General features: G+C 34.3%; 2 protein-coding genes across 2 annotated transcripts; both read right to left on the bottom strand.

Moving 5' to 3' along the window:
• Nucleotides 1-761: 761 nt before the first annotated feature.
• Nucleotides 762-11,305, bottom strand: LOC131871927 (endoglucanase 16-like). Its single transcript, XM_059216020.1, has 11 exons — nucleotides 11,099-11,305; nucleotides 10,769-10,981; nucleotides 10,483-10,683; nucleotides 10,266-10,343; nucleotides 10,023-10,175; nucleotides 9,823-9,931; nucleotides 9,512-9,675; nucleotides 9,127-9,437; nucleotides 2,168-2,523; nucleotides 1,907-2,062; nucleotides 762-838 (listed from the first exon to the last, which is right to left on the bottom strand). The coding sequence occupies exons 1-11, from the start codon at nucleotides 11,303-11,305 to the stop codon at nucleotides 762-764; spliced, it is 2,025 nt and encodes a 674-aa protein (XP_059072003.1).
• A 5,562-nt stretch (nucleotides 11,306-16,867) lies between these two features.
• Nucleotides 16,868-26,057, bottom strand: LOC131053159 (endoglucanase 16-like). The gene is made up of 9 exons (XM_057987779.2): nucleotides 25,851-26,057; nucleotides 25,521-25,733; nucleotides 25,235-25,435; nucleotides 25,018-25,095; nucleotides 24,775-24,927; nucleotides 24,575-24,683; nucleotides 24,264-24,427; nucleotides 23,879-24,189; nucleotides 16,868-17,234 (listed from the first exon to the last, which is right to left on the bottom strand). Exons 1-9 carry the CDS (start codon nucleotides 26,055-26,057, stop codon nucleotides 16,868-16,870), a joined length of 1,803 nt encoding a protein of 600 aa, XP_057843762.2.
• Between the last annotated feature and the right edge of the window lie 527 nt (nucleotides 26,058-26,584).

Below are 26,584 nucleotides of genomic sequence, written 5' to 3' on the forward strand. Positions count from 1 at the left end.
TAGGAAATCGTGGTACATTCCTAGCGCATCTCATAAAAATGGAAATGATTTTTCGATGTGCAATAGGTTTTGATCAGATACTGGCAAGGTTAAGAAAGTAAGAAAATAATTACTTCAATCTACTTCAAATCCCTCACTTGTATGATTACATTTCTATTTTGAGCTTACTGTTTCCGTAGATTTGGGTGGCATTTGAGGAGATGGATTTAGGAGGGAAAAATGAACATTTTGTTTCATCATTTTTTTCTCTTTGTTCTCTTTGTCTACTACTGGTTGAAATAATAGAGTATAAGCATTTGAAATAATGCATTTCAATTACATTTACTGACTGTGAGTTTCCAACTCATGTGTCCCACACAATGAAGCATATGAAGTACATCTTCAAGTGGGATTGTGCGACAATCTAGAGGGCGATCATTATTATAGTGGGCGAAGAGGTTCTTAATCTAAAGGTTCCTCAACTTTTTTTCCTTCTCAGGTTGTTTTTGTATTCCTATCTAATCCATTTGATTTTCTTCAGAATTATGGATCTTTGTTCCATTTGTGTTCTATATGTCATGGTCGGGTTCATATCTATTGATCATGATAATTAAAGGGTTGTGAAAAAGCATGACTTGTTTAATGGTAAGGGATGGATAGATGAATTTTCCCTAAGAAATGTTTGAAGAGGAAGCCCCATTATGTTGGTGTATATAATACTATGGAAATAGGTTTTGAATCAAACAACTGTAAGATCTTTGACGATGAACTAGGTTTGTTCTTTAAGCAGATTTCTTTTTCAGAGGCATCACAAATTTCAAAACTCTTTTATTCACTGCATCACCTGGTTCTACATCAACTGCGTCAACAAAGGATTGAGAATATCTCAATCTGGCTACACTTTTAAAATATTCTTTTAATTATGAGGAATTCTACATGCTCATTTAGACCCTTCTCAATAAAATGTATTATTTTTTATATAAATTCAAGAGGGATCTCTTAATAGGGAAAAAATATATTCAAGAAAATGTATGATGACTGACTTCTTTGAGCCCTTATCACACATGGTTTGAATTAAATTTTATCACACAAGATCCCTCCAAGGATCAAAAACCTCTAGGCTTCCTCATAGTCGGATCTAGGGCCATCTCTGTTAGTGTTTTCCACAATTCAATTCAAATCCGCTTCCTCCTTGGTCTGCAACACCACCTGTATTTCTCCATCTTGCAGAGTATCACTTCATTGTTCCTCCTGATTGGTGTTTTGCCGTTCTCTCTCGTATTTTCCTGTTTGATCCTCTTTCCCTTCTTCAACCATCTGGTTTTTGGGTTTTTCCATGTTAGTTTTCCCATGTTGCTCGAAGGTATCAGGGATGCTAACACTTTGGGGTTCTTCTGCCATTTTTTTCTTTTTCAGCAATCTTCGGTTGCTTAGAAGGTTTTTTGGCTCTCCATTGCATTGTCTTATCTTTCTTCTCTTTCTATTTGACGACCTGTAGAGGACATTTTCTAGAATTATGCCTCGATTTTTTGCAGTGAAAACATGCAAAAGGGACACTTTCATATTCTATAGGTTGGATCCACTTCCCCAATCTAGAGTTAATCTTGATAGATAATGGCATATTCGTGCCTTGCATAACTCCCATACAAATCCTTGCAAAGGTAAGTATTCTTCTAGCTATTGTGATAGGATCCATAGATAAGAGTTCCCAAAAGGAACTAGCGATTCCTTTGAAACATCCTCAACGCATAACTCTAGAGGAAGGCTCGACAATCTGACCCAAACAGGAGCTTGTACAAAAAATAACTCATTTAGGTCCATCTTAGGCAACCATTTTGTGCAAGCGTAGATTTTCCAATCAAGCAAGGACCATCACAAAGCACCCTCAACATGTCTTCTTCACATGAAAATGGCATCAATAACGCACCTTTGGATATAGCCGTTATCTCCACTTGACCTTTATGCGTCCATTTATGTTTCACAAATGTCCCAACAACATCAATATTCAGCGTCGGGCACAAAATTTTTCCAACCCAAGTCATTGCCATAAGGCTAATGTTATGCTCAATTACTGGGTCTGGAACTGCAATAGAAGATCTACCCTTTTCTGGTTCTCAGATATTATGAACTAGGAGTAGCGAGGACTTTCCACTCGGTTTGACACCGAATAGAGACGTCTACGACCAACCGTTGTCCCTACAAATAGGTCCCTTCCTTGGGCTGTGTCTAGCACATGATGCTCCATCCCCCCCATCAGGATCGAGAGGCTTGTCACCAGCTTTTGGGTTCCCATCCACTAGGTCCTTTCCATTTGGCTTAGAGGAATCAGGCAGTCCTGAGATCCATCCTTTCCGCCCTCCCCCTGGTTTGCTTGTCCATTGCAGGGTTTCCCGCCTAGTCCTAATTTCAAATTCAAAGTCTCTCCCTTCTCCCGGTCCCGCATCGCTCTCCAATTTTTGCTTTGATACAAATTGTTGAACACACCATGGGGGATTAATTGAAAGAGAACCGTGCACTAGTTTGTTGTTTCTAAGAGTGATCTCACTATATATCACAATTTATATTTCAATTGTGTGAGATATTTTTCACATCAACATTTTAGATTATACTCCATCATCCATTATCAAGATGGAGGAGTTTATAAAGATATGGAAACCACATCTACCTTCCAATGTTTAATTTCATAGCTTACTAGATAGTAGAAAAGAAGGTCGAAATAGGTTCAAACATCATAAAAAGTAGTTTAGTCCAATAACTTGTTGAAATATGTGCAAACACCTCTAAATTAGTTTTTCCCAATAACATGTTATTGCCATAAACTAATTTTAGAGGTGTTTGCACCTATTTTAACCTTGTTATGAGGTATCTAGTAAGCTGTGAAATTAAACATTGGAAGGTAGATGTGTGTTCCTTCTATCTTGTATGATTTCTTATTTGGAGCTATGATATATCATAGATCAAGCATTTTGGGTTAAATTGTATTGAGGTTCCAATTCATATAGCTGTCATGATTGGTTTAGGAAGAGGACACGAAAACCATCATGCAAGTAATTGGAGATGCTAGTTGTGCTACAAGCCCTTTTATTCTTATGCAGCCCATATGTATTGTTTAGATTAGTTTCCTATACGTGTTGTAAAGACCAGAAGGATTTTGTTTTTGCATACTATAAGCTTCTTTTCATTCTTGGTAATTGTATGTTCTACTTGTTTTTTGCATGCTTCATTTATCCCATTTGACTATAGAGATTATTTTAAAAATTGTTAGTGCTAATCGAGGAAATGAATATGATAAAGTACTAAGTCAAGCCTGGTTCGAGGGTATTGTAATAATTGAGAAATGAATATGATAAAGTACTAAGTCAAGCCTGGTTCGAGGGTATTGTAATAATTGAACTTCAATAATGTTCCATCCTAGAGAAGATTCATGCATAAAAAGTTTAATTGCATATCATCTTCTTCTTGATGACAACTTGCATGAATTGTATCTAGATTGTTTAGTTTTTCTTGAGCACATCATACTCATAACATCACACATTTTAGTACATTTGAGATAACATCTCATATTTAGAGCATTTGGTTAATGATCTTGAATATGTCATTTCATTTACATCATGTCACATGTTAGTTTGAGGGTCATTCATTATGGTTAGTGTGCTTGAATCTTTGTGGTACTTGTTACTATATATCAGTTTTAGTCATAACTCAAGATCAACATCAAGGTAGGCATGAATATTCAAGACTTCTTCATTAACATATTATGGAGTTAATCTACTTCCATCCTCTTTCCACATCAATGGGAAGTCTTTCCCACTAGGTGTTTTCTCTTTAACAACTTTGTTAGGGTTTCTTTGTACTTTTCAAGACCCTAATCTCTTTGTATCCACGTAGTTGTGCATGGAGGGTGTTAGTGCAGATATTTTTTCTAGATAACCTTACTTGTGAATACTATGTACTTTTTATATGATTTGTTCCTGTGTGCTATCTTGTATGGTCATCACATGTCTCTATCCTAGATAGAAAACTTTCTATTGTAGATGACAAAAAAATATTTCAATATAAATTTATATCTTATTAAGTTAAATATTTCATTGAGTTAATGCATTAAGCTATTTATTTACATATTTTTTGTCTCTCATTATTGTCTTAGTTTGACTATACATGTGCTTGACTTATGTGGCTTTCTAATATTAGAGATATATTCAAAGGTTCTAGCCAATCCAAAAAAAAAAATCAATTTTTAATATGCATTGCCAAGTGTAAGCTGGTCAATGACGAGTGCAATATTATAAATGAAAAATGAATTAGGGAAAATGACATTGAGATGGAAAAGGTGTTTTGTATAGGGTGGTCAACAGTGGCTAATGTAGGAAATTTCAGTCATTGAAATAATGGATTTGTTATGTAGGGAAAGACCTAAAAAAATAAAAAATCAATAGGGTGTTAAGGAGTAAATAACGTAAGGGTAAGAGTGAAATGAGTTGAATTTAAGGCAGTGAAATCACATGGAAATGATTGTGGACTCATTATCTGTTGTCCACAATAGTTGCATCTTTGATGAATTATTACTTGACACAATTACTAATTCCTTGCGGGAAACAATCTTGTCGTGCATTTTCCATTTTTATAGAATAATATGGTTAGATTGGAATGATCACAGAGAGGTCGATCTAAATATTTGTGTTCCCCCTAACAAAAATACAAGGACTCTAGTTCTATGTTTCTACCCTTAGCTCAAGCTACCTCTCTAGAGTCTCCCTTTTGATAAAGGAGCCTTTACATCTATATTGATACACAACACCAAAAAAATGTTTCGAAGCCTTATTAGATATATAGTGTTTTTTAGAATCCCAAATTGGTAAAATAGCCCACATTAGACATATGGTTAAATTATAAAGTTGAGGTTGTGTGTCCTCCTTATATGTATGGGGAGAACATTCCTCTTTCTCTCACTTTTCCTACCCTTCATTAGAACTGGAAATCAACCCTACCTTTTATCTCTTAGGGATATTAAGGTCACCTTTCCTTTTGAGCCTCTTGATTTTAAGATCTATGATGATTGTATCTAAGATATGTCTTGGAAACTTGACTCTAGGATTATTATCTTGGAAATTATGGAAAAGCATCCTTTTGTGAAAGAGTTTTCAGGTCAATCCAAATGAAATTGGTTAAACATTGAGTCTCCAAAGGTTGACCTACTTTATTGTGCCCTCTTTTTGGTCATCTTCCACTATTTTGTTTCTATCATGAGAATCACTAATTTCTATTAGGACTCTATTTGATTGTCCCTAAAATTCTGAACAAGTGTTGGGATTGTGTTGGAAATAGAGATTTGTCAACTTAGTGTCTTGATTTATAACTTGCAATCAAATTTGTTATCAAAAGATACACATACAGTCCAACAAGTTATAAAGACAATTCTAATCATAATCCTAATAATTATAAATACATGTGAGTTTTCTTTGAGGATTTACCCAATGACTCATCCATGCTATGAAGCCCATGAGAGATCATATAAGGTTCCTTGAGCCTATCCATTAAGTTCAAGGACTTGAAAGTACATTTGTCATTTGACCTCCTAGCTTAACTTGAATGGACCATTTGTCTACTTTCTTTCCTTATATGCCCACATCTCGCCTCCATAATGGGATGACAAATTGGATGAAACTTTAAAGAAATTAATTATTTGTTTTATTATACAGTGATTATATACATACATATATGTATATATATGTATATATGTATATGTATACATACATATATATATATATATTTATATATATATATATATATATATATATGTATGTATGTACATGCGTGCACGCACGTACACACAAACACACACACAGATATATGTATGTATGTATGTATGTATATATTAGTAACACCATTTAAGGTCGATTATAATTCCTTTTTTCTGATTTGAGTGTCAAGTGGCTTTTCCTTAGGAAATCATGGTACTTTTCTAGCGCATCTCATGAAAATAGAAATGATTTTTTGATGTGCAATAGGTTTTGATTAGACACTGGAAAGGTTAAGAAAGTAAGAAAATAATTACTTCAATCTACTTCAAATACCTCACTTGTATGATTACATTTCTATTTTGAGCTTACTGTTTCCGTAGATTTGGGTGGCATTTGAGGAGATGGATTTAGGAGGGAAAAATGAACATTTTGTTTCATCATTTTTTTCTCTTTGTTCTCTCTGTCTACTAGTGGTTGAAATAATAGAGTATAATCCTTTGAACTGATGCATTTGAGTTACATTTACTAACTGTGAGTTTCCAACATATGTGTCCTACACAACGAAGCATATGAAGTACATCTTCAAGTGGGATTGTGCGACAATCTAGCGGGCGATCATTATTATAGTGGGCGAAGAGGTTCTTAACCTGAAGGCTCCTCAATTTTTTTTTCCTTCTTAGGTTGTTTTTGTATTCCTATCTAATGCATTTGATTTGCTTCAGAATTATGGATCTCTGTTCCATTTGTGTTCTATATGTCAGGTACGGGTTCGTATCTACTGATCATGATATTGAAAGGGTTGTGAAAAAGCATGACTTGTTTAAAGGTAAGGGATGGATAGATGTATTTTCCCTAAATTTTTCTTTTGAAGAAGCCCCATTATGTTAGTCTATATAATACTATGAAAATAGGTCTTGAATCAAACAACTGTAAGATCTTTGACAATGAACCAAGTTTGTTCTTTGAGCAGATTCCTTCTTCAGAGGCATCCCAAATTTCAGAACTCTTTTATTCACGTCATCACTTGGTTCTACATCAACTGCGTCAACATAGGATCGAGAATATCTCAATTTGGCTACACTTTTAAAATATTCTTTTAATTATGAGGAATTATACATGCTCATTTAGACCCTTCTCAATAAAGTGTATTATTTTTTATAGAAATTAAAGAGGGATCTCTTAATAGGGCAAAAATATATTCAAGAAAATGCATGATGGCTAACTTCTTTGAGCCCTTATCACACATGGTTGGAATTAAATTTTATATGGTGCATGGTTTCAGCATACTAGTCGTTATGGTCTTTCAGAGTGTTGTTTTAGATTTAATAAATGGGGCTCAAAATTATGGGCTGCAATACAAAATATATATCAAATCTTTATATTGGTAACCTCCAGAAAGGGATTTACAAAAATGGTAGCTCTAATCCTGACTTATTTTGACAAAACAATTGGATTTTATTAAATTATTCCTTGCAAAATTCCTTTATTACTATGGTTGTTGGGGTTATTTCTATGAATATAGTTCTCTCTTGTGTTGTAGAATTGTGTTGTTTGGTGACTTTCCAGTGCAATCATCAAACCTCTAAAAGTAAGGAAATTTCTCAATAGGAAAAATTCCATCCTTTTGAAGATGAGGATCTCCTTCATGTTTCATGTAAGTAGCGCATTTGTTTTCTGAATGAATTTTTGGACCATTAAGATGAATTTATTTGCCCTAACATCATGAATATCACGCTAGACTAAGAGTACGATTTTGATTAAACATTGGTAAACTTGATAAGTGACCAAGTATGAAATCCAGGGTTTAAAAATATAAAATGGAATCCCAAGCCTCTATTTTAAAGACCTCTTAGTGGATCTCTCAAGCACTCCTTACCAAGAGAAAATTAAAGAAAAATAGTGAAGTCTTTTTGTCCTTTGACATTAAAGCAAAGTTACTTTTAGTCAAATTTTGGAAGGATGGTTTGTTAATATGTTTTAGCAAACTTAAACTTTGTCAACTTCCTCTGTCTTCTTCCTCTTCTTTTCTCCTCATTTTTCAATTAGATTTCACTCTCTATTTTATATGCCATTTTTTATATGAGTGGGCCCTCATTCCACAACTTGTCAATAAAAGAATTACCTATAAATATAAAATTGTAAACAATTATTTAAAAAAAAATCAAAATCATAAGAAGTAAATCAATATATTACCAGGTGAATGAATGGGAACTTGTAGGGGAAGAAAATATAAAATGAAAATAAAACATCATATTTTCTTTAGAAAAATAAAATAATGTGGTATTCAAAAGCTACATAACCAATTGCACATCGGCGTGAAGGGTTTCTCTCTTCAGCCATTTGTTGATGGCTATAATGTGAATGATGCATTTTATTTATTGCTTTATTATTTCTTTCCAAGGTACTTGGGCTCATGGTAAAAGCATAATTGCTGTTTTCAACTTATTGGCGATTGAGTTTTTATTCATTAATATATTATTGTTGCGAGAATTATTGTCACATTGAGTTATTATTACTTGTATTTAAAAGAAATAGTGAGATGAGTGAATTAAATTGTTTAGAAAATATGCTTTAGAGTAAATAGGCATTGCTTCATTGAGCACCTATGAATTTGTGATAAAAAAGTGCGAGAGACAATGTACAATGCAACAAATAAATTGGTTGATGTATAATAATGTGAGAGACAATGTACAATCCAACAAATAAATTTGGCTCATGTATAATAATGAAGACATGGGATGGGGGATTTCCATTTTTTAGAGGGTGAAAGTATTATAATTAATTGATGACAATGGTTATTGTTGATGAATGTAATTTAAGAAGAAGTTTGTATGTGCACAAGTTATCACCATCCTTAATATAATCATATCACACCTTTGAGCACATTACACATTTAAAATTAACAATTTTAACAATATTAAATTTCATATTAATAATTGTAACAATATTAAAAAGTAAACTAGTTTCATAATCAAGTAATAATGACCATGATTATTGTTCATCCATGTGATTTAAGGAGAAATTTGTATGTATACAAATTCTAACTACCCCTAATGAAATTGTATAATACCTATCAGCATAACAAAAAAATTAATAATATCACCTTTTTATTATATTAAAACATAAACTATTAATAATATTCAATTCTAATTCTAACATAAATAGATTTATATATTTTTTACTTTAGAACCAACATAAAAGCTGTAACTTGAAAATAATAATTTTTATTGTGTTAATAATGACATGATTCATCTTGGGGGCCTTTTCTCATATAGCCTCCCACAATTGTAAATACTCTAGTGCAACATAATCTGTCATTTCCAATGATTGATGGAAAGATTTTTCCTAGTTCTTTGATGTCCAAGAAAATCAACACTGCCTGTTAGTTTTGCATGTCATTCTGTACAATTTTGCAAGAACACCCACAAGAGGAGAATTTATGTATGTTGTAGGTTCAAGCATGCTAGATTTGGTCCTGAGGTCTACAAAACGATCATATTTATCTGGGCCCCCCACTATTGCCCCAATTAGTGTGTTTGGATTGGAAGAATCTTTGTGAAACCAGTTCATAAAACCTTCAATGCATTTGATCTTCCTTGGTTGTTGATGAATGGAAACTACAGATGCTCCTCTGTGATGTGGTTGCCTTGGATATTTGGAACCGTATCCTACCATATATGAAATGCCCAGAGGATTCCTTCCTAATAAATAATCAATCTGCAAAGGATATGATTAGGATTCGTTATATTGTATGCTCCAAAATACAAAAACAGATAATGTAGTGTGCTTACTTGTAGCTTTGCGAAGCCCATAACGTCGTTGGGTTTAAAGAGAGTGTTGCCGCATGACAATGTTCCCTTCTTAGCTGATAGTAAATCACTGTATCTTGCCATCAAAAAAGCAGCACTGGTAACATATTGAGTGTTGGCGCCATCTCTAACATACAACAAACCTCCTGTAACAAAAGAATTGTATTACAGATATCACTAAGAGAATTTTGAGGGCTATGATTAGAAAAGGAGTAGTAACAGAGGATTTATATGGTTGTGACTAGAAAAAGGAATGATTGTTAGTGGTACTGGTGAAGAGATAGAGAGTTCACCTGGGGTGGTTTTAACAGAACGAATGGGACTGCCTGGAAGAAGTGAACAAACAAAGCGTTCTGCATTACTTCTATAGGCTGAGAATTGAGCTTCCCCTTGGAAATATAACTGGTTGGTGAAGTGCATAAGTTAGCTTTAAGCTAGAGTATGTTTATATTACATTTTATTTAAAAAATTGCACCAATCAGTCTACGCTTACGTCTGTTAGAAGCACTTGAACTCCAGCATATTTGAGGTCCCAGTTGAATTCATTAACATATGCCTTTACATCGTCGTGCTGGATAATATAGTTGGAATAATATGAGGATTTGGTAGCTCTGTATAGCCAAGATGCAGCCCATAGAAGCTCGTCCTGAGATCATATTTACAAGTGCATATGTTAAAAGAAAACCAAATTCTGGTTACAAGTGCATATGTTAAGAGAAAACCAAAGTCTTCTTACATTGTAGCCTGAAACAGAGCAATAAAATGGACACTCTCCTCCGTAGGTGCCCTTGTATCGATCGGCAAAGCTGAAGAGCTGAAGGGAAACATGAATGGCCGGTTAGAAAGAAGATGGATGTATAAGGTTTTTCTCAAAATGGATGGATGAAACTTGTTGATTTTGCTGTGTTAGTTAACAGCTATGTTTTCTATTTTACTTGAGCACCCAAACATACCGATTGAGAACGTTGGAGGAGAAGGTGTGAGTAACGAGGGTTTGTGAATCTGAAAACAATGGAGGAGGCAGCCAAGGCTGCGGCCGTTTCTGCTGCAATTTCTGATCCAGGGGTGTCTTTATCAATCTTGTAAAGAGATCGAGGAGTGTCCATATCTTCTGGACGCTCCCAACAATTATGGTCTGCCTGGGGATCACCCACCTATTTCATGCATCAAGATCAACCTCGTCAGTTTTTCATAATCTTGAAGAATGAATGCTGAATATTTTAGATTAGATTTCTTTACCTGAACCCATAATTCATTTGGAGTTGCACTAGCCTTGAGAAAGTAGTCAGTTCCCCATCTAATAGCGTCCCTTGCATTCTGAATCTCTCCTGCAGCTTTCAACTCTTTCCCATAATCCAGTGTGCCCCAAGCGAGTGTGGTGATAGTGAATGCCATGGGAAGCCCATATTTCACGTTATCGCCTGCATCGTAGTAACCCCCAGCTAAATCAACCTGCAGTTGAGTTGCACATAAAATTTTGTATGGAGTCAATTTGGAATGATAGTATGATCCACTTCTATTTTTATTTCTAAATAAATTGAATAGGGATTTATTTCTGCTTCTACTTACGTTTTGCAACTTCCCATCTGTGAGGCCAGAATCTCCTCTCCACTTTACTCGCTGGGATTGTGGGAGTTTACCGGATCGTTGGGCCTCTAGAAAGAGGATAGACTTAGATAGAGCATCTCTGTAATCGAATTCTCCACGAACCACCTGCCACTCACCACAAAACAGCAACAACACCACTGCCAAAAGCGTTTCCATTGCCTTGGCCATATGGATTCTCTTCTTTCTTTGATATGCAATTTAGAATTGTGCGCTAAATTTATAGACTTGTTAGTCGTGGGATAAAGCTAGTATTTATCACGAGGACTGTGTATGAGTTTCTGTTGCTGAGTAATGCATGGGAACTGCAAGATTTAGAGCATGGGACACCACAAAATAAACGATAAATACTCAGCACCTCAAACAGTTAATACGAGAAATCAGGTTGATGCCTTATATCATTTGTCTTTTTTTCGATTGTTGTTCACAAGAATTATACGTTTCACAAGATATATACGTTTTACCTTCAATTTTGATTTGTTCTTGTTCACAAGAATTATAAGTTTTAGCATTTGTTTTGATTTGTATTATTTTCCGTCTGCACCGCAATGCTACCGTTAGTAATTATCGTTGTTCGTTGATGAATGGTAAGGGAGAAAACGATTCTAATTACAGGCTAAGGCAGGTGAAAGTTTGTAGTTTGATTTAAGATATAATACTATTGTTAAAATTCGGTTTTAGGATTAATGCTTTAATATAATATACATACGTGTAGTAAGTAATTATTGTATTATATATTTGTATCAAGTATTGGAAAAATATTTTTGGTTTACATGATGTTATACTATACTTTAAAAAATAAAATCTGAATTTAATTGTTTATTGTAAGGTATTTGTCAATAGTATAGTCATTATCATTCAATATTTTCAATAGGAGTTGCATAAGAGAAAAGAGAAATGAAAGTTGCAATAAGCTGGTCTTTAGCCTCATCATAGTTCTCACCACTCTAGTTCAAAAAAAGAAAAGCCATTTAGAGGACACTCCCTACTTGTATCCTCCTTTGCTTGCAGTGGCTGGTTCAAGCCTCTTCCGTAGTGAAAAGTCATTTGAAGTAAAACAAGAGTTTCTCAATAAGGAGTGGTAGGCCATATAAGACCTACTATTGTTAGATCAATCTTAGTTTCTCTAGTGCTCGCATGTTGGTTTCCTCAATCTTCTATGGTTTCTAGTTGTTTTTTATTAGATTAAGTAAGGAATGACCCCAAACCATTAGACATCCAAATAAAATGGCGTGGGAGAGAGATGCGTCTTTCATCTTTAGAGGAAAATTTCCTTTTGGAACTACTAGGATGAGGAGGCTTCTGGTCATGATCATTAGGAGAATTATACGGTGCAGTGGGGTTGAGAGTGGGGTTTTATCCAAGCAGTAATTGTAAATGGTATAAATGAAGCCCTTATATAAGGGCGGGTAAAAATCTTAAAAAGAACACTTGTCCAGGGAAGAAAATAAAAATAATGGATAACTAACAAGCTTATTATGTCTTAAGTGATTAAGAATGGGGAAATTGTACCTGTGGATTGTTACAAATTGTCCCTCCAATATGAAGTACTTTATCAAATGGTAGGTAATGGATCCTCACAATAATGAAATGTTTTCTTTTCTAAATCGATTCTAGTGTCTCTTTAGTCCCTCACCATTCTCTAGAAACATTGAAATGCACTCCTCATAAGAATTTGTTTACTTATTCGAGAGACTTTTTTTCCATCACACTTCAACGCAATCACTCGGACAATAATCTCTTCTGAAACCTCTAAATTGATACCACCCACCATAAATCTCCCACTTTTCATGCTATTCATAAACTAGGACAAGAGGTCATCATCACTACCTTTCATAATTATGAAGAATACTATGATTCCTCTCCTATCATAGATGTCTCACACTTGTGTATTCTTTTTTAATAAGACATACAAGGTGCATTGAACAAGAAAATGTTGCCCACCACCCCCCCCCCCCGCTCCCCATGTGATTGTAACTTTCTCACACCCAAGAATAGAGCTACATGCCATTGGTCTTAATTATGGCGAACATTCCAGGAACCCTATTGTGCAACCACAGTTTGGAGAGTTGATACAAGTCCTCCTTTTAAGTAGCTTACCTCATGTTGGATGGAGAAGCATTCCTGCCACTTGGGGCCAAGGTATCAAGTTTTCCTCGTTAGATGCTCCACACTCTTGGGCTTAGTTATGGCGACTGTTCCAGGTGTCTTATCGTGCTTCTTCTCCAACCCCTATTATGGTTGATTATGGGAAATGGAGTTCTATATTCTATATTTGTAGGGTTAGTACCAAAGTTTACATTGGAAAGGAAATTTATAATTAATATTCTATATTTCTTATTTTTAATTGAACATTTGATTTTAGGGAAAGATTTAGGATCATCCCAAAAGGGAACATTACACGTTGACACTAACTGGGAATAAAAAATGAAGTAAATTTAGAAGACAATTATTTAGAATTAGACTGATATGAATGGTCTAAATAGGAAACTTATTTCTAGTTTATAATACCTGCATTATTTCTATTTCTCCATTGGGTTGGAGATAAGCTAATTTTCAAAATAGATGATAAAAGGTTTTCCCATTGAGATAACCCACTTCTTGAAAGAAATTTAGAGACATATCTTGGTTCAAGTTTCACAACTTGTGATGATATCAAAGGATCATAGTGAAAGTTGAATAGTGAATTGGTTCGTCCTAAAAAAGCCTCTAAGAAAGTTAGAAGTAGTAGTAACAAAGAAATTAGTAGTTGAGTATCACTCAAAAAGATTTGCAGGACAATATGAATCATCAAGAAAAATCAATTGAAAACAAAAAAGTGTAATGTTCCCAATTTTTACGTGACATTTATTATTAAATTTACGTTTATTAAGTGGTAAAAATTATTAAAAATATTTAAATGATGATTTAATGTAATTATTTTAATTAAATTATATATATATATATATATATCACTTTATTATAATAAAGTTCTCCAAAGTATAATTAACATTTTAATCAGCTAAGACGACCTAATGTTCTAGATGCTTCTTGGAGTTCTTTATAGGGAGACTGGATGGAAGAAGAAAGGCATGATTGATTTGATGAATTTGTCTAATGCTTTACATTATCTCATCAGTGAGGACAAAAACCTTCAATCATAAGGATGGTTGGATGGAAACTTGGATCTTCCAATGGATTAGAAGATTTCCTAGCCGATAAAGGATGTTGGCTAAATTTGGGCGAAATTTTGTTAATTTATGAAGAAATCCTCGTGGATGAAGAATTGACACCCTTAGCCATGTCACAACCATTTAATTAGCCTTATTTTGTTCTGATTATTTCAGGTGAACTGACGCATGCATCATATTTAACAGACATAAGACACAACACATTCAGATGAAGCATGGTAGTGAAGATTTAAAAGACTGTCATTCTTCTCACATCATAGGAAAAGTGTTCTTCAACATGACTGAGGTGGCATCTTTCCAACATTTGTGCAAGATTACCAAGTAGTGTGGGAAATATATATTGGTAACACCATTTAAGGCCGATTATAATTCCTTGTTTCTGATTTGACTGTCAAGTTGCTTTTCCTTAGGAAATCGTGGTACATTCCTAGCGCATCTCATAAAAATGGAAATGATTTTTCGATGTGCAATAGGTTTTGATCAGATACTGGCAAGGTTAAGAAAGTAAGAAAATAATTACTTCAATCTACTTCAAATCCCTCACTTGTATGATTACATTTCTATTTTGAGCTTACTGTTTCCGTAGATTTGGGTGGCATTTGAGGAGATGGATTTAGGAGGGAAAAATGAACATTTTGTTTCATCATTTTTTTCTCTTTGTTCTCTTTGTCTACTACTGGTTGAAATAATAGAGTATAAGCATTTGAAATAATGCATTTCAATTACATTTACTGACTGTGAGTTTCCAACTCATGTGTCCCACACAATGAAGCATATGAAGTACATCTTCAAGTGGGATTGTGCGACAATCTAGAGGGCGATCATTATTATAGTGGGCGAAGAGGTTCTTAATCTAAAGGTTCCTCAACTTTTTTTCCTTCTCAGGTTGTTTTTGTATTCCTATCTAATCCATTTGATTTTCTTCAGAATTATGGATCTTTGTTCCATTTGTGTTCTATATGTCATGGTCGGGTTCATATCTATTGATCATGATAATTAAAGGGTTGTGAAAAAGCATGACTTGTTTAATGGTAAGGGATGGATAGATGAATTTTCCCTAAGAAATGTTTGAAGAGGAAGCCCCATTATGTTGGTGTATATAATACTATGGAAATAGGTTTTGAATCAAACAACTGTAAGATCTTTGACGATGAACTAGGTTTGTTCTTTAAGCAGATTTCTTTTTCAGAGGCATCACAAATTTCAAAACTCTTTTATTCACTGCATCACCTGGTTCTACATCAACTGCGTCAACAAAGGATTGAGAATATCTCAATCTGGCTACACTTTTAAAATATTCTTTTAATTATGAGGAATTCTACATGCTCATTTAGACCCTTCTCAATAAAATGTATTATTTTTTATATAAATTCAAGAGGGATCTCTTAATAGGGCAAAAATATATTCAAGAAAATGTATGATGACTGACTTCTTTGAGCCCTTATCACACATGGTTTGAATTAAATTTTATCACACAAGATCCCTCCAAGGATCAAAAACCTCTAGGCTTCCTCATAGTCAGATCTAGGGCCATCTCTGTTAGTGTTTTCCACAATTCAATTCAAATCCGCTTCCTCCTTGGTCTGCAACACCACCTGTATTTCTCCATCTTGCAGAGTATCACTTCATTGTTCCTCCTGATTGGTGTTTTGCCGTTCTCTCTCGTATTTTCCTGTTTGATCCTCTTTCCCTTCTTCAACCATCTGGTTTTTGGGTTTTTCCATGTTAGTTTTCCCATGTTGCTCGAAGGTATCAGGGATGCTAACACTTTGGGGTTCTTCTGCCATTTTTTTCTTTTTCAGCAATCTTCGGTTGCTTAGAAGGTTTTTTGGCTCTCCATTGCATTGTCTTATCTTTCTTCTCTTTCTATTTGACGACCTGTAGAGGACATTTTCTAGAATTATGCCTCGATTTTTTGCAGTGAAAACATGCAAAAGGGACACTTTCATATTCTATAGGTTGGATCCACTTCCCCAATCTAGAGTTAATCTTGATAGATAATGGCATATTCGTGCCTTGCATAACTCCCATACAAATCCTTGCAAAGGTAAGTATTCTTCTAGCTATTGTGATAGGATCCATAGATAAGAGTTCCCAAAAGGAACTAGCGATTCCTTTGAAACATCCTCAACGCATAACTCTAGAGGAAGGCTCGACAATCTGACCCAAACAGGAGCTTGTACAAAAAATAACTCATTTAGGTCCATCTTAGGCAACCATTTTGTGCAAGCGTAGATTTTCCAATCAAGCAAGGACCATCACAAAGCACCCTCAACATGTCTTCTTCACATGAAAATGGCATCAATAACGCACCTTTGGATATAGCCGTTATCTCCACTTGACCTTTATGTGTCCATTTATGTTTCACAAATGTCCCAACAACATCAATATTCAGCGTCGGGCACAAAATTTTTCCAACCCAAGTCATTGCCATAAGGCTAATGTTATGCTCAATTACTGGGTCTGGAACTGCAATAGAAGATCTACCCTTTTCTGGTTCTGAGATATTATGAACTGGGAGTAGCGAGGACTTTCCACTCGGTTTGACACCGAATAGAGACGTCTACGACCAACCGTTGTCCCTACAAATAGGTCCCTTCCTTGGGCTGTGTCTAGCACATGATGCTCCATCCCCCCCATCAGGATCGAGAGGCTTGTCACCAGCTTTTGGGTTCCCATCCACTAGGTCCTTTCCATTTGGCTTAGAGGAATCAGGCAGTCCTGAGATCCATCCTTTCCGCCCTCCCCTTGGTTTGCTTGTCCATTGCAGGGTTTCCCGCCTAGTCCTAATTTCAAATTCAAAGTCTCTCCCTTCTCCCGGTCCCGCATCGCTCTCCAATTTTTGCTTTGATACAAATTGTTGAACACACCATGGGGGATTAATTGAAAGAGAACCGTGCACTAGTTTGTTGTTTCTAAGAGTGATCTCACTATATATCACAATTTATATTTCAATTGTGTGAGATATTTTTCACATCAACATTTTAGATTATACTCCATCATCCATTATCAAGATGGAGGAGTTTATAAAGATAAGGAAACCACATCTACCTTCCAATGTTTAATTTCATAGCTTACTAGATAGTAGAAAAGAAGGTCGAAATAGGTTCAAACATCATAAAAAGTAGTTTAGTCCAATAACTTGTTGAAATATGTGCAAACACCTCTAAATTAGTTTTTCCCAATAACATGTTATTGCCATAAACTAATTTTAGAGGTGTTTGCACCTATTTTAACCTTGTTATGAGGTATCTAGTAAGCTGTGAAATTAAACATTGGAAGGTACATGTGTGTTCCTTCTATCTTGTATGATTTCTTATTTGGAGCTATGATATATCATAGATCAAGCATTTGGGGTTAAATTGTATTGAGGTTCCAATTCATATAGCTGTCATGATTGGTTTAGGAAGAGGACACGAAAACCATCATGCAAGTAATTGGAGATGCTAGTTGTGCTACAAGCCCTTTTATTCTTATGCAGCCCATATGTATTGTTTAGATTAGTTTCCTATACGTGTTGTAAAGACCAGAAGGATTTTGTTTTTGCATACTATAAGCTTCTTTTCATTCTTGGTAATTGTATGTTCTACTTTTTTTTTGCATGCTTCATTTATCCCATTTGACTATAGAGATTATTTTAAAAATTGTTAGTGCTAATCGAGGAAATGAATATGATAAAGTACTAAGTCAAGCCTGGTTCGAGGGTATTGTAATAATTGAGAAATGAATATGATAAAGTACTAAGTCAAGCCTGGTTCGAGGGTATTGTAATAATTGAACTTCAATAATGTTCCATCCTAGAGAAGATTCATGCATAAAAAGTTTAATTGCATATCATCTTCTTCTTGATGACAACTTGCATGAATTGTATCTAGATTGTTTAGTTTTTCTTGAGCACATCATACTCATAACATCACACATTTTAGTACATTTGAGATAACATCTCATATTTAGAGCATTTGGTTAATGATCTTGAATATGTCATTTCATTTACATCATGTCACATGTTAGTTTGAGGGTCATTCATTATGGTTAGTGTGCTTGAATCTTTGTGGTACTTGTTACTATATATCAGTTTTAGTCATAACTCAAGATCAACATCAAGGTAGGCATGAATATTCAAGACTTCTTCATTAACATATTATGGAGTTAATCTACTTCCATCCTCTTTCAACATCAATGGGAAGTCTTTCCCACTAGGTGTTTTCTCTTTAACAACTTTGTTAGGGTTTCTTTGTACTTTTCAAGACCCTAATCTCTTTGTATCCACGTAGTTGTGCATGGAGGGTGTTAGTGCAGATATTTTTTCTAGATAACCTTACTTGTGAATACTATGTACTTTTTATATGATTTGTTCCTGTGTGCTATCTTGTATGGTCATCACATGTCTCTATCCTAGATAGAAAACTTTCTATTCTAGATGACAAAAAATATTTCAATATAAATTTATATCTTATTAAGTTAAATATTTCATTGAGTTAATGCATTAAGCTATTTATTTACATATTTTTTGTCTCTCACTATTGTCTTAGTTTGACTATACATGTGCTTGACTTATGTGGCTTTCTAATATTAGAGATATATTCAAAGGTTCTAGCCAATCCAAAAAAAAAAATCAATTTTTAATATGCATTGCCAAGTGTAAGCTGGTCAATGACGAGTGCAATATTATAAATGAAAAATGAATTAGGGAAAATGACATTGAGATGGAAAAGGTGTTTTGTATAGGGTGGTCAACAGTGGCTAATGTAGGAAATTTCAGTCATTGAAATAATGGATTTGTTATGTAGGGAAAGACCTAAAAAAATAAAAAATCAATAGGGTGTTAAGGAGTAAATAACGTAAGGGTAAGAGTGAAATGAGTTGAATTTAAGGCAGTGAAATCACATGGAAATGATTGTGGACTCATTATCTGTTGTCCACAATAGTTGCATCTTTGATGAATTATTACTTGACACAATTACTAATTCCTTGCGGGAAACAATCTTGTCGTGCATTTTCCATTTTTATAGAATAATATGGTTAGATTGGAATGATCACAGAGAGGTCGATCTAAATATTTGTGTTCCCCCTAACAAAAATACAAGGACTCTAGTTCTATGTTTCTACCCTTAGCTCAAGCTACCTCTCTAGAGTCTCCCTTTTGATAAAGGAGCCTTTACATCTATATTGATACACAACACCAAAAAAATGTTTCGAAGCCTTATTAGATATATAGTGTTTTTTAGAATCCCAAATTGGTAAAATAGCCCACATTAGACATATGGTTAAATTATAAAGTTGAGGTTGTGTGTCCTCCTTATATGTATGGGGAGAACATTCCTCTTTCTCTCACTTTTCCTACCCTTCATTAGAACTGGAAATCAACCCTACCTTTTATCTCTTAGGGATATTAAGGTCACCTTTCCTTTTGAGCCTCTTGATTTTAAGATCTATGATGATTGTATCTAAGATATGTCTTGGAAACTTGACTCTAGGATTATTATCTTGGAAATTATGGAAAAGCATCCTTTTGTGAAAGAGTTTTCAGGTCAATCCAAATGAAATTGGTTAAACATTGAGTCTCCAAAGGTTGACCTACTTTATTGTGCCCTCTTTTTGGTCATCTTCCACTATTTTGTTTCTATCATGAGAATCACTAATTTCTATTAGGACTCTATTTGATTGTCCCTAAAATTCTGAACAAGTGTTGGGATTGTGTTGGAAATAGAGATTTGTCAACTTAGTGTCTTGATTTATAACTTGCAATCAAATTTGTTATCAAAAGATACACATACAGTCCAACAAGTTATAAAGACAATTCTAATCATAATCCTAATAATTATAAATACATGTGAGTTTTCTTTGAGGATTTACCCAATGACTCATCCATGCTATGAAGCCCATGAGAGATCATATAAGGTTCCTTGAGCCTATCCATTAAGTTCAAGGACTTGAAAGTACATTTGTCATTTGACCTCCTAGCTTAACTTGAATGGACCATTTGTCTACTTTCTTTCCTTATATGCCCACATCTCGCCTCCATAATGGGATGACAAATTGGATGAAACTTTAAAGAAATTAATTATTTGTTTTATTATACAGTGATTATATACATACATATATGTATATATATGTATATATGTATATGTATACATACATATATATATATATATATATATATATATATATATATATATATATATATATATTTATATATATATATATATATATATATATATATATGTATGTATGTACATGCGTGCACGCACGTACACACAAACACACACACAGATATATGTATGTATGTATGTATGTATATATTAGTAACACCATTTAAGGTCGATTATAATTCCTTTTTTCTGATTTGAGTGTCAAGTGGCTTTTCCTTAGGAAATCATGGTACTTTTCTAGCGCATCTCATGAAAATAGAAATGATTTTTTGATGTGAAATAGGTTTTGATTAGACACTGGAAAGGTTAAGAAAGTAAGAAAATAATTACTTCAATCTACTTCAAATACCTCACTTGTATGATTACATTTCTATTTTGAGCTTACTGTTTCCGTAGATTTGGGTGGCATTTGAGGAGATGGATTTAGGAGGGAAAAATGAACATTTTGTTTCATCATTTTTTTCTCTTTGTTCTCTCTGTCTACTAGTGGTTTAAATAATAGAGTATAATCCTTTGAACTGATGCATTTGAGTTACATTTACTAACTGTGAGTTTCCAACATATGTGTCCTACACAACGAAGCATATGAAGTACATCTTCAAGTGGGATTGTGCGACAATCTAGCGGGCGATCATTATTATAGTGGGCGAACAGGTTCTTAACCTGAAGGCTCCTCAATTTTTTTTTCCTTCTTAGGTTGTTTTTGTTTTCCTATCTAATGCATTTGATTTGCTTCAGAATTATGGATCTCTGTTCCATTTGTGTTCTATATGTCAGGTACGGGTTCGTATCTACTGATCATGATATTGAAAGGGTTGTGAAAAAGCATGACTTGTTTAAAGGTAAGGGATGGATAGATGTATTTTCCCTAAATTTTTCTTTTGAAGAAGCCCCATTATGTTAGTCTATATAATACTATGAAAATAGGTCTTGAATCAAACAACTGTAAGATCTTTGACAATGAACCAAGTTTGTTCTTTGAGCAGATTCCTTCTTCAGAGGCATCCCAAATTTCAGAACTCTTTTATTCACGTCATCACTTGGTTCTACATCAACTGCGTCAACATAGGATCGAGAATATCTCAATTTGGCTACACTTTTAAAATATTCTTTTAATTATGAGGAATTATACATGCTCATTTAGACCCTTCTCAATAAAGTGTATTATTTTTTATAGAAATTAAAGAGGGATCTCTTAATAGGGCAAAAATATATTCAAGAAAATGCATGATGGCTAACTTCTTTGAGCCCTTATCACACATGGTTGGAATTAAATTTTATATGGTGCATGGTTTCAGCATACTAGTCGTTATGGTCTTTCAGAGTGTTGTTTTAGATTTAATAAATGGGGCTCAAAATTATGGGCTGCAATACAAAATATATATCAAATCTTTATATTGGTAACCTCCAGAAAGGGATTTACAAAAATGGTAGCTCTAATCCTGACTTATTTTGACAAAACAATTGGATTTTATTAAATTATTCCTTGCAAAATTCCTTTATTACTATGGTTGTTGGGGTTATTTCTATGAATATAGTTCTCTCTTGTGTTGTAGAATTGTGTTGTTTGGTGACTTTCCAGTGCAATCATCAAACCTCTAAAAGTAAGGAAATTTCTCAATAGGAAAAATTCCATCCTTTTGAAGATGAGGATCTCCTTCATGTTTCATGTAAGTAGCGCATTTGTTTTCTGAATGAATTTTTGGACCATTAAGATGAATTTATTTGCCCTAACATCATGAATATCACGCTAGACTAAGAGTACGATTTTGATTAAACATTGGTAAACTTGATAAGTGACCAAGTATGAAATCCAGGGTTTAAAAATATAAAATGGAATCCCAAGCCTCTATTTGAAAGACCTCTTAGTGGATCTCTCAAGCACTCCTTACCAAGAGAAAATTAAAGAAAAATAGTGAAGTCTTTTTGTCCTTTGACATTAAAGCAAAGTTACTTTTAGTCAAATTTTGGAAGGATGGTTTGTTAATATGTTTTAGCAAACTTAAACTTTGTCAACTTCCTCTGTCTTCTTCCTCTTCTTTTCTCCTCATTTTTCAATTAGATTTCACTCTCTATTTTATATGCCATTTTTTATATGAGTGGGCCCTCATTCCACAACTTGTCAATAAAAGAATTACCTATAAATATAAAATTGTAAACAATTATTTAAAAAAAAATCAAAATCATAAGAAGTAAATCAATATATTACCAGGTGAATGAATGGGAACTTGTAGGGGAAGAAAATATAAAATGAAAATAAAACATCATATTTTCTTTAGAAAAATAAAATAATGTGGTATTCAAAAGCTACATAACCAATTGCACATCGGCGTGAAGGGTTTCTCTCTTCAGCCATTTGTTGATGGCTATAATGTGAATGATGCATTTTATTTATTGCTTTATTATTTCTTTCCAAGGTACTTGGGCTCATGGTAAAAGCATAATTGCTGTTTTCAACTTATTGGCGATTGAGTTTTTATTCATTAATATATTATTGTTGCGAGAATTATTGTCACATTGAGTTATTATTACTTGTATTTAAAAGAAATAGTGAGATGAGTGAATTAAATTGTTTAGAAAATATGCTTTAGAGTAAATAGGCATTGCTTCATTGAGCACCTATGAATTTGTGATAAAAAAGTGCGAGAGACAATGTACAATGCAACAAATAAATTGGTTGATGTATAATAATGTGAGAGACAATGTACAATCCAACAAATAAATTTGGCTCATGTATAATAATGAAGACATGGGATGGGGGATTTCCATTTTTTAGAGGGTGAAAGTATTATAATTAATTGATGACAATGGTTATTGTTGATGAATGTAATTTAAGAAAAAGTTTGTATGTGCACAAGTTATCACCATCCTTAATATAATCATATCACACCTTTGAGCACATTACACATTTCAAATTAACAATTTTAACAATATTAAATTTCATATTAATAATTGTAACAATATTAAAAAGTAAACTAGTTTCATAATCAAGTAATAATGACCATGATTATTGTTCATCCATGTGATTTAAGGAGAAATTTGTATGTATACAAATTCTAACTACCCCTAATGAAATTGTATAATACCTATCAGCATAACAAAAAAATTAATAATATCACCTTTTTATTATATTAAAACATAAACTATTAATAATATTCAATTCTAATTCTAACATAAATAGATTTATATATTTTTTACTTTAGAACCAACATAAAAGCTGTAACTTGAAAATAATAATTTTTATTGTGTTAATAATGACATGATTCATCTTGGGGGCCTTTACTCATATAGCCTCCCACAATTGTAAATACTCTAGTGCAACATAATCTGTCATTTCCAATGATTGATGGAAAGATTTTTCCTAGTTCTTTGATGTCCAAGAAAATCAACACTGCCTGTTAGTTTTGCATGTCATTCTGTACAATTTTGCAAGAACACCCACAAGAGGAGAATTTATGTATGTTGTAGGTTCAAGCATGCTAGATTTGGTCCTGAGGTCTACAAAACGATCATATTTATCTGGGCCCCCCACTATTGCCCCAATTAGTGTGTTTGGATTGGAAGAATCTTTGTGAAACCAGTTCATAAAACCTTCAATGCATTTGATCTTCCTTGGTTGTTGATGAATGGAAACTACAGATGCTCCTCTGTGATGTGGTTGCCTTGGATATTTGGAACCGTATCCTACCATATATGAAATGCCCAGAGGATTCCTTCCTAATAAATAATCAATCTGCAAAGGATATGATTAGGATTCGTTATATTGTATGCTCCAAAATACAAAAACAGATAATGTAGTGTGCTTACTTGTAGCTTTGCGAAGCCCATAACGTCGTTGGGTTTAAAGAGAGTGTTGCCGCATGACAATGTTCGCTTCTTAGCTGATAGTAAATCACTGTATCTTGCCATCAAAAAAGCAGCACTGGTAACATATTGAGTGTTGGCGCCATCTCTAACATACAACAAACCTCCTGTAACAAAAGAATTGTATTACAGATATCACTAAGAGAATTTTGAGGGCTATGATTAGAAAAGGAGTAGTAACAGAGGATTTATATGGTTGTGACTAGAAAAAGGAATGATTGTTAGTGGTACTGGTGAAGAGATAGAGAGTTCACCTGGGGTGGTTTTAACAGAACGAATGGGACTGCCTGGAAGAAGTGAACAAACAAAGCGTTCTGCATTACTTCTATAGGCTGAGAATTGAGCTTCCCCTTGGAAATATAACTGGTTGGTGAAGTGCATAAGTTAGCTTTAAGCTAGAGTATGTTTATATTACATTTTATTTAAAAAATTGCACCAATCAGTCTACGCTTACGTCTGTTAGAAGCACTTGAACTCCAGCATATTTGAGGTCCCAGTTGAATTCATTAACATATGCCTTTACATCGTCGTGCTGGATAATATAGTTGGAATAATATGAGGATTTGGTAGCTCTGTATAGCCAAGATGCAGCCCATAGAAGCTCGTCCTGAGATCATATTTACAAGTGCATATGTTAAAAGAAAACCAAATTCTGGTTACAAGTGCATATGTTAAGAGAAAACCAAAGTCTTCTTACATTGTAGCCTGAAACAGAGCAATAAAATGGACACTCTCCTCCGTAGGTGCCCTTGTATCGATCGGCAAAGCTGAAGAGCTGAAGGGAAACATGAATGGCCGGTTAGAAAGAAGATGGATGTATAAGGTTTTTCTCAAAATGGATGGATGAAACTTGTTGATTTTGCTGTGTTAGTTAACAGCTATGTTTTCTATTTTACTTGAGCACCCAAACATACCGATTGAGAACGTTGGAGGAGAAGGTGTGAGTAACGAGGGTTTGTGAATCTGAAAACAATGGAGGAGGCAGCCAAGGCTGCGGCCGTTTCTGCTGCAATTTCTGATCCAGGGGTGTCTTTATCAATCTTGTAAAGAGATCGAGGAGTGTCCATATCTTCTGGACGCTCCCAACAATTATGGTCTGCCTGGGGATCACCCACCTATTTCATGCATCAAGATCAACCTCGTCAGTTTTTCATAATCTTGAAGAATGAATGCTGAATATTTTAGATTAGATTTCTTTACCTGAACCCATAATTCATTTGGAGTTGCACTAGCCTTGAGAAAGTAGTCAGTTCCCCATCTAATAGCGTCCCTTGCATTCTGAATCTCTCCTGCAGCTTTCAACTCTTTCCCATAATCCAGTGTGCCCCAAGCGAGTGTGGTGATAGTGAATGCCATGGGAAGCCCATATTTCACGTTATCGCCTGCATCGTAGTAACCCCCAGCTAAATCAACCTGCAGTTGAGTTGCACATAAAATTTTGTATGGAGTCAATTTGGAATGATAGTATGATCCACTTCTATTTTTATTTCTAAATAAATTGAATAGGGATTTATTTCTGCTTCTACTTACGTTTTGCAACTTCCCATCTGTGAGGCCAGAATCTCCTCTCCACTTTACTCGCTGGGATTGTGGGAGTTTACCGGATCGTTGGGCCTCTAGAAAGAGGATAGACTTAGATAGAGCATCTCTGTAATCGAATTCTCCACGAACCACCTGCCACTCACCACAAAACAGCAACAACACCACTGCCAAAAGCGTTTCCATTGCCTTGGCCATATGGATTCTCTTCTTTCTTTGATATGCAATTTAGAATTGTGCGCTAAATTTATAGACTTGTTAGTCGTGGGATAAAGCTAGTATTTATCACGAGGACTGTGTATGAGTTTCTGTTGCTGAGTAATGCATGGGAACTGCAAGATTTAGAGCATGGGACACCACAAAATAAACGATAAATACTCAGCACCTCAAACAGTTAATACGAGAAATCAGGTTGATGCCTTATATCATTTGTCTTTTTTTCGATTGTTGTTCACAAGAATTATACGTTTCACAAGATATATACGTTTTACCTTCAATTTTGATTTGTTCTTGTTCACAAGAATTATAAGTTTTAGCATTTGTTTTGATTTGTATTATTTTCCGTCTGCACCGCAATGCTACCGTTAGTAATTATCGTTGTTCGTTGATGAATGGTAAGGGAGAAAACGATTCTAATTACAGGCTAAGGCAGGTGAAAGTTTGTAGTTTGATTTAAGATATAATACTATTGTTAAAATTCGGTTTTAGGATTAATGCTTTAATAT

This window comes from Cryptomeria japonica, unplaced genomic scaffold (assembly GCF_030272615.1).
Source record: "Cryptomeria japonica unplaced genomic scaffold, Sugi_1.0 HiC_scaffold_486, whole genome shotgun sequence".
NCBI classification, from domain to species: domain Eukaryota; kingdom Viridiplantae; phylum Streptophyta; class Pinopsida; order Cupressales; family Cupressaceae; genus Cryptomeria; species Cryptomeria japonica.

Coding starts and splice junctions, on each gene's coding strand:
- LOC131871927 (XM_059216020.1), bottom strand. CDS start 11,305: ATGGCCAAGGCAATGGAAACGCTTTTGGCAGTGGTGTTGTTGCTGTTT. Junction 9,438..9,511: donor TGGGCTTCGCAAAGCTACAA/GTAAGCACACTA, acceptor TATCCTTTGCAG/ATTGATTATTTATTAGGAAG. Junction 2,063..2,167: donor ACCTATTTGTAGGGACAACG/GTTGGTCGTAGA, acceptor CTTCTATTGCAG/TTCCAGACCCAGTAATTGAG.
- LOC131053159 (XM_057987779.2), bottom strand. CDS start 26,057: ATGGCCAAGGCAATGGAAACGCTTTTGGCAGTGGTGTTGTTGCTGTTT. Junction 25,734..25,850: donor CAGATGGGAAGTTGCAAAAC/GTAAGTAGAAGC, acceptor ACTCAACTGCAG/GTTGATTTAGCTGGGGGTTA. Junction 25,096..25,234: donor TCCTCCAACGTTCTCAATCG/GTATGTTTGGGT, acceptor GTTTCCCTTCAG/CTCTTCAGCTTTGCCGATCG.